Raw genomic sequence first — 16,919 nt, forward strand, 5'->3', positions numbered from 1 at the left:
TATATAGTGCCTATCTATCTATCTATCTATCTATCTATCATATAGTGCCTACTCTATCTATCTATCTATTATATAGTGCCTACTATATCTATCTATCTATCTATTATATAGTGCCTACTATATCTATCTATCTATCTATCTATCTATCTATCTATCTATCTATCATATAGTGCCTACTCTATCTATCTATCTATCTATCTATCTATCTATCTATCTATCTATCTATTATATAGTGCCTACTCTATCTATCTATCTATCTATCTATCTATCTATCTATCTATCTATCTATCTATCTATCTATCTATCATATAGTGCCTACTCTATCTATCTATCTATCTATCTATCTATCTATCTATCTATCTATCTATCTATCTATCTATTATATAGTGCCTATCTATCTATCATATAGTGCCTATCTATCTATCTATCTATCTATCTATCTATCTATCTATCTATCTATCTATCTATCTATCTATCTATCTATCTATCTATCTATCTATCATATAGTGCCTACTCTATCTATCTATCTATTATATAGTGCCTACTATATCTATCTATCTATCTATTATATAGTGCCTACTATATCTATCTATCTATCTATCTATCTATCTATCTATCTATCTATCTATCTATCTATCTATCTATCTATTATATAGTGCCTATCTATCTATCTATCTATCTATCTATCTATCTATCTATCTATCTATCTATCTATCTATCTATCTATCTATCTATCTATCTATCTATCATATAGTGCCTACTCTATCTATCTATCTATTATATAGTGCCTACTATATCTATCTATCTATCTATTATATAGTGCCTACTATATCTATCTATCTATCTATCTATCTATCTATCTATCTATCTATCTATCTATCTATCTATCTATCATATAGTGCCTACTCTATCTATCTATCTATCTATCTATCTATCTATCTATCTATCTATCTATCTATCTATTATATAGTGCCTATCTATCTATCTATCTATCTATCTATCTATCTATCTATCTATCTATCTATCTATCTATCTATCATATAGTGCCTACTCTACCTATCTATCTATTATATAGTGCCTACTATATCTATCTATCTATCTATTATATAGTGCCTACTATATCTATCTATCTATCTATCTATCTATCTATCTATCTATCTATCTATCTATCTATCATATAGTGCCTACTCTATCTATCTATCTATCTATCTATCTATCTATCTATCTATCTATCTATCTATCTATCTATCTATTATATAGTGCCTACTCTATCTATCTATCTATCTATCTATCTATCTATCTATCTATCTATCTATCTATCTATCTATCTATCTATCATATAGTGCCTACTCTATCTATCTATCTATCTATCTATCTATCTATCTATCTATTATATAGTGCCTATCTATCTATCATATAGTGCCTATCTATCTATCTATCTATCTATCTATCTATCTATCTATCTATCTATCTATCTATCTATCTATCTATCTATCTATCTATCTATCATATAGTGCCTACTCTATCTATCTATCTATTATATAGTGCCTACTATATCTATCTATCTATCTATTATATAGTGCCTACTATATCTATCTATCTATCTATTATATAGTGCCTACTATATCTATCTATCTATCTATCTATCTATCTATCTATCTATCTATCTATCTATCTATCTATCTATCTATCTATCTATCTATTATATAGTGCCTATCTATCTATCTATCTATCTATCTATCTATCTATCTATCTATCTATCTATCTATCTATCTATCTATCTATCTCATGAGCATTTACCACCCTTTAATAAATTCGCAATCCTGTTTGATCAAGTTTGATTTATTTTTGACATATTCTGCCCTTATTTCTCCACTTCAGACTGTGACATTCCTTGTTAGATTTCCCTCATCTCTGTTTTTCTTTCCGTCTCCGTCTCAGAGAGGATCTTCGGTGACTGCCGCTTGTTCCAAGTCTTTCCAGCAGACCTCCATAGCACACAGTAGCCGCACATTCACTTTGCATTTGCTTCCCGTCTGTTTTTCAGACCTTGTGCCTCTGACTGACTGCTTTGCTGCACGATGTCATTTGTTACTTTTCGTCAAATACCATTAGCCCCCTTAATCAAATGCTTTGTCAAGTTCCCCTTTTTCTTGCTTATCATTTTACCATTAACATGTTTACACTTCACAGGTGACTCTTCTTTATCGCCGTTTGATATTTGGTTAAACTTGTGCTGTAACACTCTAAAAACATTCAGCTTTTGAACACACCAAAAGAAGAGTAATAAGTATTTATGTAAACTAAACACATTTACTTAAGGAAGATGTGGGGAAAACAACTACACACCCATCGGCCAGCCTTCACTCTAGCGTTAAAGAAAACGTTTCATATTCTGTACTCTTTTTAAAGTCCCTTTTTCTTTCTTTTATTCATTTATTTTCTTCTTGCTAGCAAGTCATTGTACAATTCTCCTTACCAAGGTGCCCGCAGGGAGCTCTAGGACCCTCTAATTAAAAACCTAAATGTCCCAAAAGTCCAAAAAATCAAACTAGCTGAGAGGTCCCTAAAAATCAATTTTAAAAACATATATAATAACATATTATGTTATTACAATTGACTAATTATCCATTACATAGGCTCAGAGTTGGGTGTAACGGCATAAAGTAAATAGTTACTCTAATCCGAGTAAAACAGTTTCTCTGTAACGAAGGAGTGAACTGTGATACAGCATCCATTTGTGTAATCACATTACAGTCACTGGCTTAGGTAAAATTTTATCACTTGCATTACAAATTTATAAGCAGATAATACATAAATGTCATAATTGTCGTGATGGGCAGGCATTCCACCTTATACTGTATCACATTCAAGGAGGCGAGTATCGCAGCTTGATCTGCGTCTCCTGTCAGATCCTCACAAACGTGTGCACTGAGTTTTATAGCGCTGCTCAGTCTGTACTGGAGATTCGCCTTCTTTTACATTCCATGATCGTTCGTTTTACTTCTGGGTCGTGTTGAGGGGGACTTTGTCTTTATTAAGAAATGAAGACTTCAAGCTTTACTTTGAAAGGTAACATTTCAGTTTTACAACACACTGAAAGAACACGCTTCATGGTGAGAATTTAACTCTTCTTTCAAGACGGAGCAAAATGAATTGTGCAGCCAGGAACTTTATAATTAAACATAAGTCAGCTCTGTTAATATTTTTGTTAATTTGATGTACAGCCTTGCGATCAAAGACCTCGTAAGGAATTACAGATGAGAATGCTGTAAGCGGCGTATCCCGACATGCATTTCAATTTTTTTGTCACGTACCATTAATGTTTCATGTGTAAATGTACAAGTATGAGAACTGAGCCTTTACCTTAATTGTTAATAAATGTAAGATGGCTAATTACGAAATGCTTTGTTTTGACCACCCTGAACACCAAGAAGGGAGAGACTCAGAGACACGGTTAACACTGCAGGTAGTTGGCACCGGCCACGCAGTAAGTGCCCACGGCTGCGGGCCACAACACTAGCACTGAGTTTATCATTTACTGCCGCCGTCATTCGGGTGATTTACTCGGGTTTGTTTTTATTTATCAAGATCTGATGTTTTAATAAAAAATAAAAGCCTCCATTGGCTGGTGCTTTTAAATGGCTAAAGTAAGTCAGGTTGTTATTTGCTTAAGAGCTGAATTTGTATTTACTGGTACTGGTTACTTTACCTTATTAAAATACCGATGGGACATTTGTGTGTCTCCCTGGTAATACCGAATATCACTACTCTACCACCTCTTTGATGCCTAACTAGTTATCAGCACTTCGTTTTGATCGGTCTTTTCCTTGTTTCATTTCTCTAGATTTGATAATACAATGAACTTATAATCTAAACACATTAACTGACACCTTAGCTAAACACTAACGTGATGACTCGGACGCCGCCGCGAGTGGCAGCCTTTCCAGCAGCTCCGTGTATGACTTTATCTTTCTACCCTTTTTCTCTATTTCACTGTTCACTCCTACCACTTTCTTTTATGTGGACTCGTTCCCTGGACACTTTTGACTACTTTTTTACTACCTGGACATGGATCAGTATGCTGAACTTCCCCTTGGGATTAATAAAGTATCTATCTATCTATCTATCTATCTATCTATCTATCTATCTATCTATCTATCTATCTATCTATCTATCGCGCTGTTCACCTCTTATATCGATACCTCTAATATCAATATCCATCCATCCATTATCCAGCCCGCTACATCCTAACTACAGGGTCACGGGGTCTGCTGGAGCCAATCCCAGCCAACACAGGGCGCAAGGCAGGGAACAAACCCCAGGCAGGGCACCAGCCTACCACAGGGCACACACACACCCACACACCAGGGACAATTTAGGATCGCCAATGCACCTAACCTTGCATGTCTTTGGACTGTGGGAAGAAACCAGAGTACCTGGATGAAACTCACGCAGACACGGGGAGAACATGCAAACTCCACACAGGGAGGACCCGGGAAGCGAACCCAGGACTCCTTATTGTGAGGCAGCAGCGCTACCACTGCACCACCGTGCCGCCCCTAATATCAATATCGATATATATATATTTATAAATATATATCAGTAACACTTACATCCATCCATCCATTATCCAACCCGTTATATCCTAACTACAGGGTCAGGGGGTCTGCTGGAGCCAATCCCAGCCAACACAGGGTGCAAGGCAGGAAACAAACCCCGGGAAGGGCGCCAGCCCACCACAGAGCACACACACACACACACACACACCAGGGACAATCTAGAATCGCCAATGTGGGAGGAAACCGGAGTACCCGGAGGAAACCCACGCAGACACGGGGAGAACAGGCAGACTCCACACAGGGAGGACCTGGGAAGTGAACTCAGGTCTCCTAACTGCGAGGCAGCAGAGCTACCCACTCCACCACCATGCCGCCCCACCTACATTCACAGTGATATATATTATAGAAATATATATATACAGTATATATATGTATATATATATATATATATATATATATATATATAGATAGATAGATAGATAGATAGATATATATATATATATACATATATTAGTGACCAGTAGGAGGCATTGGCGCACTCCAAATACCAGAGCACAACCACAATGACACAAGTCCTGGTACAATAAAAAAGGTTTATTATTAACCAAAAGACTTTACAAACTTTTTTCTTATATATTGTCACTGCAAAGGCACTCTTCTCCTCTTTCTTTTCTCTCTCTTATTCCTTCACTCTTCTCAGAGGAGTGTTGTCCAGCTCCTCTCCTGTCTCTGACTTGCCTGGATGAGGTCGAGAGGCTTCCTTAACTTTAGACCCAGGGGTATAGCATAGCCAGATGAAAGCACTTTGGGCTCAAAAGGAAGTCCCCAAGAGTAGGGATAACAGATCCTCACAGCACCCCCGGAATCCAGCAAGGGGACTACAATTCTCAGCATTGTCATCATGAATATTGTTTCTTCAGCCAACCCTGTCAGGATGCCAGTATACCCAGTCCCAAACTGACATCTTCTGCTGTCTTCTAGGGCTTCCCATTGGCTGGCGCCATCCTTTACTATCTATCTATATATCCATCCATTATCCAACCCGCTATATCCCAACTACAGGGTCACGGGGGTCTGATAGAGCCAATCCCAGCCAACACAGGGCACAAGACAGGAAACAAGCCCCGGGCAGGGCACCAGCCCACTGCAGATATATATATATATATATATATATATATATATATATATATATATATATATATATATATATATATATATATATATGTATTTGTTAGCTGCTGCACTAGGCTGAAGCCACTTTCTACTCTGACATGAATTTAGAAAAGGAATAAAGAGCTGGCGTTGCCTACTTAGAAAGATAAAATTTTGAAACATTTTGTAAAGTATCTGCACATTTTTATATTAATATCATACATTTTAAATGGAAAACTCATCCTTAGATGTGCTCAATACATGTCAGCCTCCAACCCCTGCGACCCCATATAAAATAATTGGATTTAGTGCAGGGCTGTGTCTGCATTCATCTGCAATTGAGAAAAGGTTAAAGTCTGTTATTTCCATGCTGTACAAGAAATAATTTTAAAGGTATACAGCTGTAACGTTGTGTTTTTAACTTCCTTTTCTTTGAAGTACAGAAATAACTTTTTTCCCTTAATAATTGGATAATTGACAACACAAATGTAGTTAGATTAAAGCCAACACAAACCCCATTAGTGATATCAAAATATAAGTTGTTACTAGTAACATGCTAAGGGGTGATAACAATTTTTAAGAGCAAGCTAATAGTAGCCGAATTAAAAACACAGTTGTAATAATCTGAGAAATTTTCTAGAAGATATTGGCTCAGTGGATCTTAATCTGTGGGGCGGGTCCCCCTAGGGGGGCGCGAAGTAACAAAAAGGGGAACGTGAAGATGTGAAAAAAAGAAAACAAGAATCGAAAATATGAACAATACATCTATTGAAACCAAAACAAATTAACTTAAACTACATTCTGATACTAGAAAAATAAACAGAGTGAGATAAATGTCGATAAAAGTTAAGTAGGTATAATAAAATATGCATCTATGATTTATCATTAATTTAAAAAGAACAAATTGGTATTAGTGGGCTCCTTTCAAAAAAATGTTGGGGGGGGGGGCGCGATTAAAACTGTTATGAAAACTCGGGTCGCAAATACTTACAAAGGTTGAGAAACGCTGTATTAGCTATTGAAAAGAACTGCTGCTGCTTGGCCGGTAAACTTGAAATCGTTGGCTTTGCTTGGACGCTCCAGCAGAGGGCAGTCTTTCCCCACTGTGCTCTTCAGTGGTTTGCTTACACAGCATTCAACAACTGACATTTTTGACAAGAAACGCTGCCGTTGAGGGGGATTCTTGGTATCTCCGGCCAGCTTTACAAAACAAAAGCAGGAAGGTTTTTTTTTTAAATTTTGAAAAAGGTAAGGAAGCTGTGAGTAATGAAAATAATTAAGGTAGAAATTGAATTGATGCTACCTCATGCATCCAGTGTGCTGGATTCACATCATCAATCTTTTTCTGTATTCTCCATATTCTAAAGGTGTGCGCGCGTATGTGTGTGTTAGGGTTAATTTGCAATTACAAATCCAATTTGCAATTAAAAATTACAAATTGGCAACAACAGTCTGGCGCTTTCTGGCTGTGTACAGGAGTGGGCACTGGGAAGGATTTTTACTCCCAGTACTCCCAGGTTAATCTTGGACCCCCAGTGCCTCTCAGCTGGATTATGCTGATTTGAACACTTGTATCCACTGTCACATATTCCTTCATCCATTTTGACTAATCCACCTTTTAGACAGACAGTCCTAGATAGGGGGCCACAAACTCAAACACAGAAAATAAATTGTATCACAAAAGCATTTAAAACAGTGCACATGAAGCAGAACATAATTTCTATAATAAAAAATATAGAATAATAATATAGGATACTGAATACATCTATTGAATAATCTACATACTTAATATGCACTTTTGAAGCTGATTACTGGATCCTCTCCCAGCAGCATGGACTACAACCCTGGATGGGATGCCAGTCCATTGCATGGCACACATACTGTATACATATCCAGTAATGTCAGGACAATTTACAGTCACCAATAAAATTCAGAAATGTTCAAAAATGTCATAAATAATCTAAATTAGCTTTGGAGAAGCCAGTACTGTATGCCCCAATGATTGGAAAGAGTTCATCTCTTTAAATTAGCTAAACATGCCAGGTCCATTTTAAATATCTTCCACCCATTTTCTGTCTCTTATCCAGTCTGGGTCATGGGGGCAGCCATCTAAGCAATGATTCCCAAGCATCACTACTCCCTGCTGCGTCCTCCAACTCCTCCGGAGATACTGAGACGTTCCTAGGCCAACTGACAAATATAACCTCTCCAGCATGTCCTGGGTCTGCCTCAATGTCTCCTCATAGTTGGACATGCCTGAAACATCTCCCAAGGAAGATTCCTAAAGCACCTTAACTGGCTTCTCTTGAAAGTAGCCATCATAAACACATATGGCACAGAACTGTGTCAAGAAATGCAACTGGGGCTTCTTTATAACAACAGCAATCATCTTCTTCTTCTTTTCGAAGATCCCGTTAGGGGTTGCCACAGCGGATCATCTTCTTCCACATCTTTCTGTCCTCTGTATCTTGTTCTGTTACACCCATCACCTGCATGTCCTCTTTCACCACATCCATAAACCTTCTCTTAGACCTTCCACTTTTCCTCTTCCCTGGCAGCTCTATCCTTAGCATCCTTCTCCCAATATACCCAGCATCTCTCCTCTGCACATGTCCAAACCAATCCAATCTCGCCTCTCTGACTTCGTCTCCCAACCGTCCAACTTGAGCTGACCCTCTAATGTCCTCATTTCTAATCCTATCCATCCTCGTCACACCCAATGCAAATCTTAGCATCTTTAACTCTGCTACCTCCAGCTGTGTCTGCTGCTTTCTGGTCAGTGCCACCGTCTCCAACCCATATAACATAGGTGGTCTCATATACAGTACGTCTGCAGAATGTCTCTCTGCAACTGAAACTGCTCTTTTTACATTCAGACAAGTCACAAGTTTGACTTTCTTTTTAATAGTTATTCCAGTATTTGGGACAATATTTATATATCCATCTTTAGCCAAAATTCCCCTTAGGGATTAATACAGTATCTATCTATCTATCTATCTATCTATCTATCTATCTATCTATCTATCTATCTATCTATCTATCTATCTATCTATCTATCTATCTATCCAGTGAAATTGTAAGGTTGTCTGATTTTATTCAGTGGGACAGATGCCATCCTTATGACATTTTAAATCCTTTTGTCATTTGTAGTATTTTTTCCTTTGTGTTTGTGTGTTTTACTCCTTGTTTTAGAGTGTGCTGCTTTTGTACTCCTCTTCCCTTTCTGTATTATGTACAGATTTTCTTTGATTATTTCTGAGCAAAGCATTGTTATCTTGTGCTGTTTTAGATTAAAGTAAGCCCTTGCAGGCTCTACAATAAAGCTGTCACTTAATGACCCTCAAATTTTGATTGATAAAAAGGGCATCCAGATAACGTCATTATCATCTCTCTATTATATAAAAAAATCCTGCGACGAGACACGACCTTTTTCAAGAGATTTTTTTCAGGTCCCGTGAGATGAGACTATCGCCATGAGATTTTTTTCTCACCACGCCCTCCTCTCAACCATTTCAAACACGCCCATGGTCCTCTCACCTCTCATTCGTATGAATGCTTTTGACAGACACAGTTCCTGCTCTCTCAGCTCTTATACATTTTTATGTTTTCCTAACTTTAAGTTCCCAATTAAAGAAGACGTATTATGTCCAAATCTTATTGAAGAATTTCATCCCAAAGGGTTATCAACAGAAGAAATGAGTACACGGGCAATCCTAGCACTGAGAAACGATGAAGTCAAACGAATTAATGCCAAAATTGTCGATTGGTTTACATGGCAAATTGATTAAATCTGTATCAATAGACTCTGCTGAAACAGTTGGTGGTGATCGTGCGGAAGATGAAAACATCAACTTACAATATCCCAAAGAATATCTACAACCGTTAACACCGTCCGGTCTTCCACCGCACGAATTACTGTAGAAAGAAGGATGTATCCAAGAAAGGTAATGTAGTACATCTCCTGCAGATAGTATTAGACAACAAAGGAGCTCTTGATATGCCATTTGTATTCAAACATTTACAGTTTCCTGGTAGAATAGCTTTTGCAAAGACAATTAACAAATCTCAGAGACAAACATTCGAAAAAGTTGTTTTATTTATTAGAGACAAAGAAACAAAATTCAGTCACGGGCAGTTATACATTGCGTTGTCACAATTATAAATTCAATGCGATATTAACGAAAATTTAATTCAAAAAATTGTTTTACTGAAGTTTTACAGTAAAAGTGTAAATTTAAAAAGTATTTGCGTGTTAATTTTAAAGCCAAACAGAACAAAATCGTATTATGCAAAGAATAAAACTTAATTTACTTTCAAATTATTATGTTTTACTATTTTTTAATATGGTTAATTACTCACTGTAATGTAAAATAGTTAGTTCTATTATACATATCTAACAATTCCCATGAAAATAACCATCTGTTTAAATTGTACATCTGCATACCCATATGCGAACAGCAAAACTGCAAAGTGGCTAGCGCAGAGCGCAGGCCCAGGGGTTGGCGAGTGAAGCTAGCAAGGGGCAAAGCCCCCTAGTAACAATATAATATAGTAACACCCCCCAAAATTTGCGTAAACTCAAAAATGAACAGAAATGAGTTCCAGAAGTACACACCCAGATTCATAACACTATCCATGCATCTATTTGTTGCTCAGTTACTCCTCCATATTTGCTCATCAGTCTTTCTGTCCAGTGTTGGTTCCTGCCTTATGCCCAGTGCTGACCCAACTCTGACCTTTAATTAAACTGGATTTGAAAAGTGGACGTGGCTTCCTGCAGGTCTGATTGTTTCACAGTTCCAGTGCATTTATTTGATTTCCTATTCTGCATGTGTGTTTATTCCTAATAATTTACTTGCCACTCTTCATTAGTCTTAAACACACCAACTTTGGCTTTCTATTGTTTTACATATCACAACATAACCAGTAACCATCTGTTTCTCCTCTCTCCCCTTCTCAGTGTCTCTGAGAAACTTTGTACAGACATGGCAGTTTTTAAGTAGCTGTGCTTACGCAGTCCTTCTCATGAATAACTGTATAAAACAGCACTACATGCTCCCTGTTGTCTATCTTGTAGAATAAAGAACTGAAATACCTGGTGAATTTTTGGTCCAGCCCGTGTTCCAAGAAGATATCAAGAGCCGTGAACACCAAGTAAGTGCCAATTTGTCCTTGTCCTTTTGGTAAATATCATACTGGGGCTCCAGTTGGAGTTGTTGAAGTTCACAGGCCAATCCACTGAAAGTTGAACTTTTGATTGAGGCCTAAAATTCAGGAGGGAATGGTAGTCAGGGGGATCAGGTAAGCAGTGCACGAGGTGCAGGTGGGAATGAAACACTGGCGTTGTCCGGATGACGTATGGCCATAAACTCGTCACTCATGACGTAAGTCTGGCCAGCTAAGTGTCGAGTAAATATATTAGAAAGCAAGAAAAAGAGAGACAGAAAAGGAGAGAACGATGTTCTGTTATTTAGGAATAGCAAAGAAGTGTTGAGGAAGAGGGGAGAGGCAAAGCGGAGACTATGAGGGCCAAAGGATTCCATATTGTGCTAGGAAAGCCCGTTTAAAGCACTGATGGACAGTAACTTAACCATAATGCCTTTCATGATACTTGATGTATGAGACTGTGTGGGACAGTTTGAACCCACATGTCTTTTTCAGTTCTAATGTCTACTGCTTTCTTTCTGGCAGCCCAACACCACGGCTGGCGCAGTATCCTCTGCTGGACTTGGTAAAACTTCCAGCACCAAACAGATAATGAGGGTGATGGGAGGCATTTTGGAACAAGGACTGTGTGTGTCAATGAAATACTTCATCGTAGTTCACTTTTCAGTGAGCTTTGAGGAGATGGTGGCTGCATCTGAGCTCAAATGAGACCTTCAAGAACCACAGCATTAGAGAGATTTCAGTTCAATGGTCGTCATATGTAGTGTGGTCTAATGGCCGGGGTGTTGGACTTAAACCCATTGCACTGCCCCCTTCATATAACCATGTGGCCCTATGTAAATTATTTCATTTGTCTGTAATTTATTTGGAAAACAAGGCTGGAAACCACTGTACTATAACTGTGAATTTGCAGAATTCCCTGGTGTGGTGGACATTGGTGTTCCACAGCTCATGATAGGCCCAGCCACACGGTATGGCCTGCCAGCTTTGAAAGCAGTGCCCACCTCCATGTCAAGTGAACCTTAACTCTGGCATGGCTGGAGGATCATGCTACTACTGTACCCGAAAGCTCTAGGAATTGGGGGGTCAAATCCTAGCTGTGGTGGAGTACATGTTCTCCTCAGTCCTTGAGAATCCTACAGGTTTGCTCTCATATCCCAAAGAAATGTGCGACAGATTCATTGGAAGCCTGATGAGTGGGTGTGGGCGTATCTGTGAGTGGCACCCTGTCTAGTGTTGACCATAATAGTTGCTGGCCTTGTGCTCCTGAATTGTGTTGATCGAGTTTCAGAAAAGATTATCTTCCACTTTCAGGGGGTCTCCTACTATTTAGTTTGGTTCTGATTGATCAGTTGGACTCTCGCGGTTTGCCAGTTTAGTTTTTTTTTTATTTTGTTTGTAGTATTAATTTTCTTATGATGTATATTCTAATCTTGTTTGCTCTGTAATGTACCTTGCGTGGGGGAAGATGTTATAAGCACTGTATAAAAAATAAAGCTTGGTAGTCAGGTAGAACTTAAATTAAATTCCTGATGAAATGATAAGAAAACGTTTAAACGAGACAAGTTCTAACTTTGATTTCATTTGGGGGTTCATCTAACAAACTAAAATCCAAAGACGACTGCTGGTGAAATGTGAACATTAATAAAGAATGTGAATAAATAAAAAATTCTACCTGTTTTAATTATAATCTGTCTGTCCGTTTGTTTGCCAATCATGCAAAAATAGCTGAAATGGAGTTTCACTTGTGTACGGCTGTTGGTCAAACTTACACTCACCGGACTCTTTATTAGGTACACCTTGCTAGTACCGAGTTGGGCCTCCTTTTGCCTTCTTTGTGACATCAGTTCAGCGAGGTGCTGGAAACATTCCTCAGGGATTCTGGTCCATATTGACATGATAGCATCATGCAGTTGCTGCAGATTTGTTGGCTGGACATCCATGATGTGAATCTCCCATCCTACCACATCCCAAAGGTGCTCTACTGGACTGAGTGCTGGTGACTGTGGAGGCCATTTGAGTCCAGTGAACTCATTGTCATGTTCAAGAAACCAGTTGGAGATGATTTAAGCTTTGTGACATGTTGTGTTACCCTGCTGGAAGTAGCCATCAGAAGATGGGCATACTGCGGTCATAAAGGGAGGGACACGGTCAGCAACAATATTTGGGAAGGCTGTGGCATTTGTGCTCAATTGGTACTAAAGGGGGCAAAGTGTTCTAAGAAAATATCCCCCCACACCATTACACCACCACCACCAGCCTGAACCATTGGTACAAAGCGAGATGGATCCATGTTTTCATGTTGTTGATGCCAAATTCTGACCCTACCATCTGAATGTTGCAGCAGAAATTGAGACTCAGACCACGCACCGTTTTTCTAGTCTTCTGTTGTCCGATTTTGGTGAGCTCATGTGAATTGTAGTTGTGTGCTCTTAGTTGACAGGAGTGGCACCTGGAGTGGTCTCCTGCTGCTGAGGTCCATCTGCTTCAAGGTTTGACATGTTGTATGTTCAGAGATGCTCTTCTGCACACCTCGGTTGTAACAGAGTGCTTATTTGAGTTACTGTGTCCTTTCTGTGAGCTCTAACCAGTCTGGCCATTCTCCTTAGACATCTGGCATCAACAAGGTATTTTTGCCCAGAAAATCGCCACTCACTGGATATTTTCTCATTTTAATGCCATTCTTTTAAACCTTAGAGGTGGCTGTGCATGAAAATCCCAGTAGATCAGTAGTTTCTGAAATACTCAGATGAGCCTGTTGGGCACCAATAGCCATGCCACATTTAAAGTCACTTCAGTCACCTTTCTTCCCCATTCTGATGCTCGGTTTGAACTTCAGCAGGTCATCATGACAATGTCAGTTCAGGTCAGACTGAGGAGTATGCACTGGTACAGCTCATTGCTGCACCCACCGCATGACAAAATAGCTTGGGATCCTGGTTGGCAGCCCCCCAGGCAGACAACTGGTCGAATACACCCTGTAGAAATGACCATCTATCCGCCGCAGTCAGGTGTTATACGGGTGTCTCCTTGGCCTGGTCCAGCCGCTTGGGTCCTCAACAATGATCACCCTCGGGGAATTGCGCCACAAGGCCATAGTGCCGTAACTGACCCTCCCTCATACTGCAGGTAATGTGCCTCATTCGGGACTCCATGGATAACCGCTGAAGTCATACTAGTGGTACCCAAGGATTCTCTGAAGAGACACAGTATGGAAGGAGTCCAGTCTTCGTCATGGATAGCGTCCATGTCTCACAACCACATAGCAAAGCAGGAAGCACCAGGACGCTAAAGCCTCAGATCTTTGTACTTTTGCAGAGAAATCAGGAGCACCACACACCCTTTCCAGTGACATTGTGACCCCGGACCATAATTTTTTGCTCCATTCCATTTCATTAGTTACTGCTGCATTTGCCCCGTGCTAAGGACTTTGTTGTGCGTGTTTCTTGTTAGATGTTTATTGTTGTGTAGGTATTTGATATCTGTTTGGGGGAAGGGAGGGTCATCTGTCTATATGGTGCTTGTATTTTTATCTCATTTAATATACTGCTTTATTAGTTCTATACCGTTATTTCGTGTCTCTGTGTGTGAGTGGTGTGAGTCGGGCCAAGGATGGGTGCATTGCTGGGGTCCCCACCAAACAAATAAACAAATCGCCATCCCTATGGCGGTGTGAATCTGAGCGGCTCCAGACCACTACATTCTAATATAACGCCCCCAAGCTAAACTGAAGAGGAATATTGTAATTATTTGTTGTCCCTCAGACTACAGATTAGTCCCAGTTTATGATTGGCATGGCATGGAGGACAAACAGTTTTCAAGCCGTATCCCGTAATGTATCATATTGGCCATATTGAATGTGCCGTACGTAGAGAGCATACTGAATGTATTAAGTAAAGCCACAGAGAAATAACACAACCTTTAAGTATAGAAAGTAACTGAAGTTTAACAAGAAAAAGCTAAAGTTATAGAAGAAGCAATTTTATTCAACTATTTGCCTTTTATCTTGTGTGTAGTTAAATGTTTTCTCTGATGCTCAGTTTGAACTTCAGCAGGTCATCTTGACAATGTCAGATCAGCTCAGATTGGACAGCATGCACTGGCACAGCTCATTGCTGCACCCACCACAGTTTGACAGTGGGCTGTTGTTCATTATAATTTAATATTAGTTTATTTATTATTGGGGTCTGTAAAAAGATACATTTCCTCTGGGGACAAATAAAGGGCTTGCTTGGCGTCCATCTATCTAGCACCGCATTTTTAACCACTTGTGTCGGCTGTCAGCATGAAAGGCACTTTATAGAATTAAAGCATAAACAGCCTGGTCTGAAAAGCCAAATGTGACCCCCTGCGCCCCGCCTAGGAAAAAGCTGGCACTGAAAATCAATGGGAAAATGAAGCCCAACAGTCTGCTGTCACTGGTGCACACCACAATTACAATTTACATGGGCCTTCATTTTACTACTTCAATAAAAACGATAAGTAACTTTGTTTAATTAAAAAAAAAAAATCTGACATTTTCCTATTAATGACAGTTTTAAGGCAAAGCTTTACTCCTATTTGTTTAGTAAAAGTAGCAGTGGCACAGCATAAATATTCAGACACCACAGTTTAAGGACAAAAAAGAGATACAAAGAGAGAGAAGAAGTTAAATTAAAAGGCACATATAGACATATGGCAGCCACTAGGAAACCCCAGACACAACTACCACAGACACAGCTCTGGCTTCAAATCCATCTAAGAGTACCTTGTACAGGTTTCTTCGTTACACTGCTGTAAAGGGTCCGGCACTTTCTTCAATCGTTTATCGTCTCTGATCTCCTCCACTCCAGCCAAGCAAGTGTTGTCTGTTTTCTCTCCCGACTCCAACTCCCTGGGCCAAGTGGCAGGCTCTCTTTTAATTCCAGACCCAGGAGTACATTTGGTGCCTAATCTACTGTCTCCAGGAAGCACTTCCAGGTCAGGTACGTCCCCATATTGGGCCTTGCACTCTCAGTATCCAACAGCTCCTCCTGCAGCCCCCACAGAACCCAACAGGGCAGGCTCATGGGACCACAACTGCAATGCGGCCCTGCAGGCATCCATACTCACCAGAGGGGAGACTGCCACCCAGTGCATGGAGGGACACTCTGCCTATCGTCTTGACCTTCCAGGTGCCCAAACCTAACAAGTATATCCCTCCGTGGTTGCTGGGATGCCAGCCCTGGTGTAGCTGCTGCAGTAGCGTCTGTCTATGTCCAAGTCCTGGCAAGGGGTGGGGGAATAACAATGCTCCTCAGCTGACCTTCCTTACCCACGGCCTCCTGGCTAGGCAAGGGAGCAGGATCCATCCAGAAAGGGACGCGGCTAACCCCTCACACTATATAAATATATAGTTATATATATATATATATATACTGTATACACACACACATATACATATACACATTCATGTGCAGCATATATACACACATACAAGGTGCATAAATTTGGGCACCCCAACAGAGATATTACATCAATACTTAGTTGAGCCTCCTTTTGCAAATATAACAGCCTCCAGACGCCTACTATAGCCTTTGATAAGTGTCTAGATTCTGGATGGAGGTATTTTTGTCCATTCTTCCATACCAAATCTCTTCAGTTCAGTTAAATTTGATGGCTGCCGAGCATGGACAGCCTGCTTCAAATCATCCCATAGATTTTCGATGTCGGGGGACTGTGACGGCCATTCCAGAACATTGTACTTCTCCTCTGCATGAGTGCCTTTGTAGATTTCAAACTGTGTTTTGGGTCATTGTCTTGTTGGAATATCCAACCCCTGTGTAGCTTAAACTTTGTGACTGATACTTGAACATTATCCTGAAGAATTTGTTGATATTGGGTTGAATTCAACCAACCCTCAACTTTAACAAGAGCCCCAGTCCCTGAACTAGCCACACAGCCCCAAAGCATGATGGAACCTCCACCAAATGTGACAGTAGGTAGCAGGTGTTTTGCTTGGAATGCGGCGTTCTTCTTCCGCCATGCAAAGTGCTTTTTGTTATGACCAAATAACTCAAT

General features: G+C 39.8%; 1 protein-coding gene across 1 annotated transcript in view; it reads left to right on the forward strand.

Annotated features, from left to right (window-relative positions):
- Window positions 1-11,596, forward strand: part of LOC114652707 (coiled-coil domain-containing protein 68-like) — a 54,003-nt gene extending 42,407 nt beyond the window's left edge. The window contains exons 8-9 of the mRNA XM_028803029.2: window positions 10,792-10,868; window positions 11,406-11,596. Coding sequence (XP_028658862.2) covers window positions 10,792-10,868; window positions 11,406-11,472 — 144 coding nt within the window. The 3' untranslated portion in view covers window positions 11,473-11,596. The remainder of the gene's footprint in view (window positions 1-10,791; window positions 10,869-11,405) is intronic.
- Window positions 11,597-16,919: the final 5,323 nt, after the last annotated feature.

This window comes from Erpetoichthys calabaricus, chromosome 5 (assembly GCF_900747795.2).
Source record: "Erpetoichthys calabaricus chromosome 5, fErpCal1.3, whole genome shotgun sequence".
NCBI lineage: Eukaryota > Metazoa > Chordata > Cladistia > Polypteriformes > Polypteridae > Erpetoichthys > Erpetoichthys calabaricus.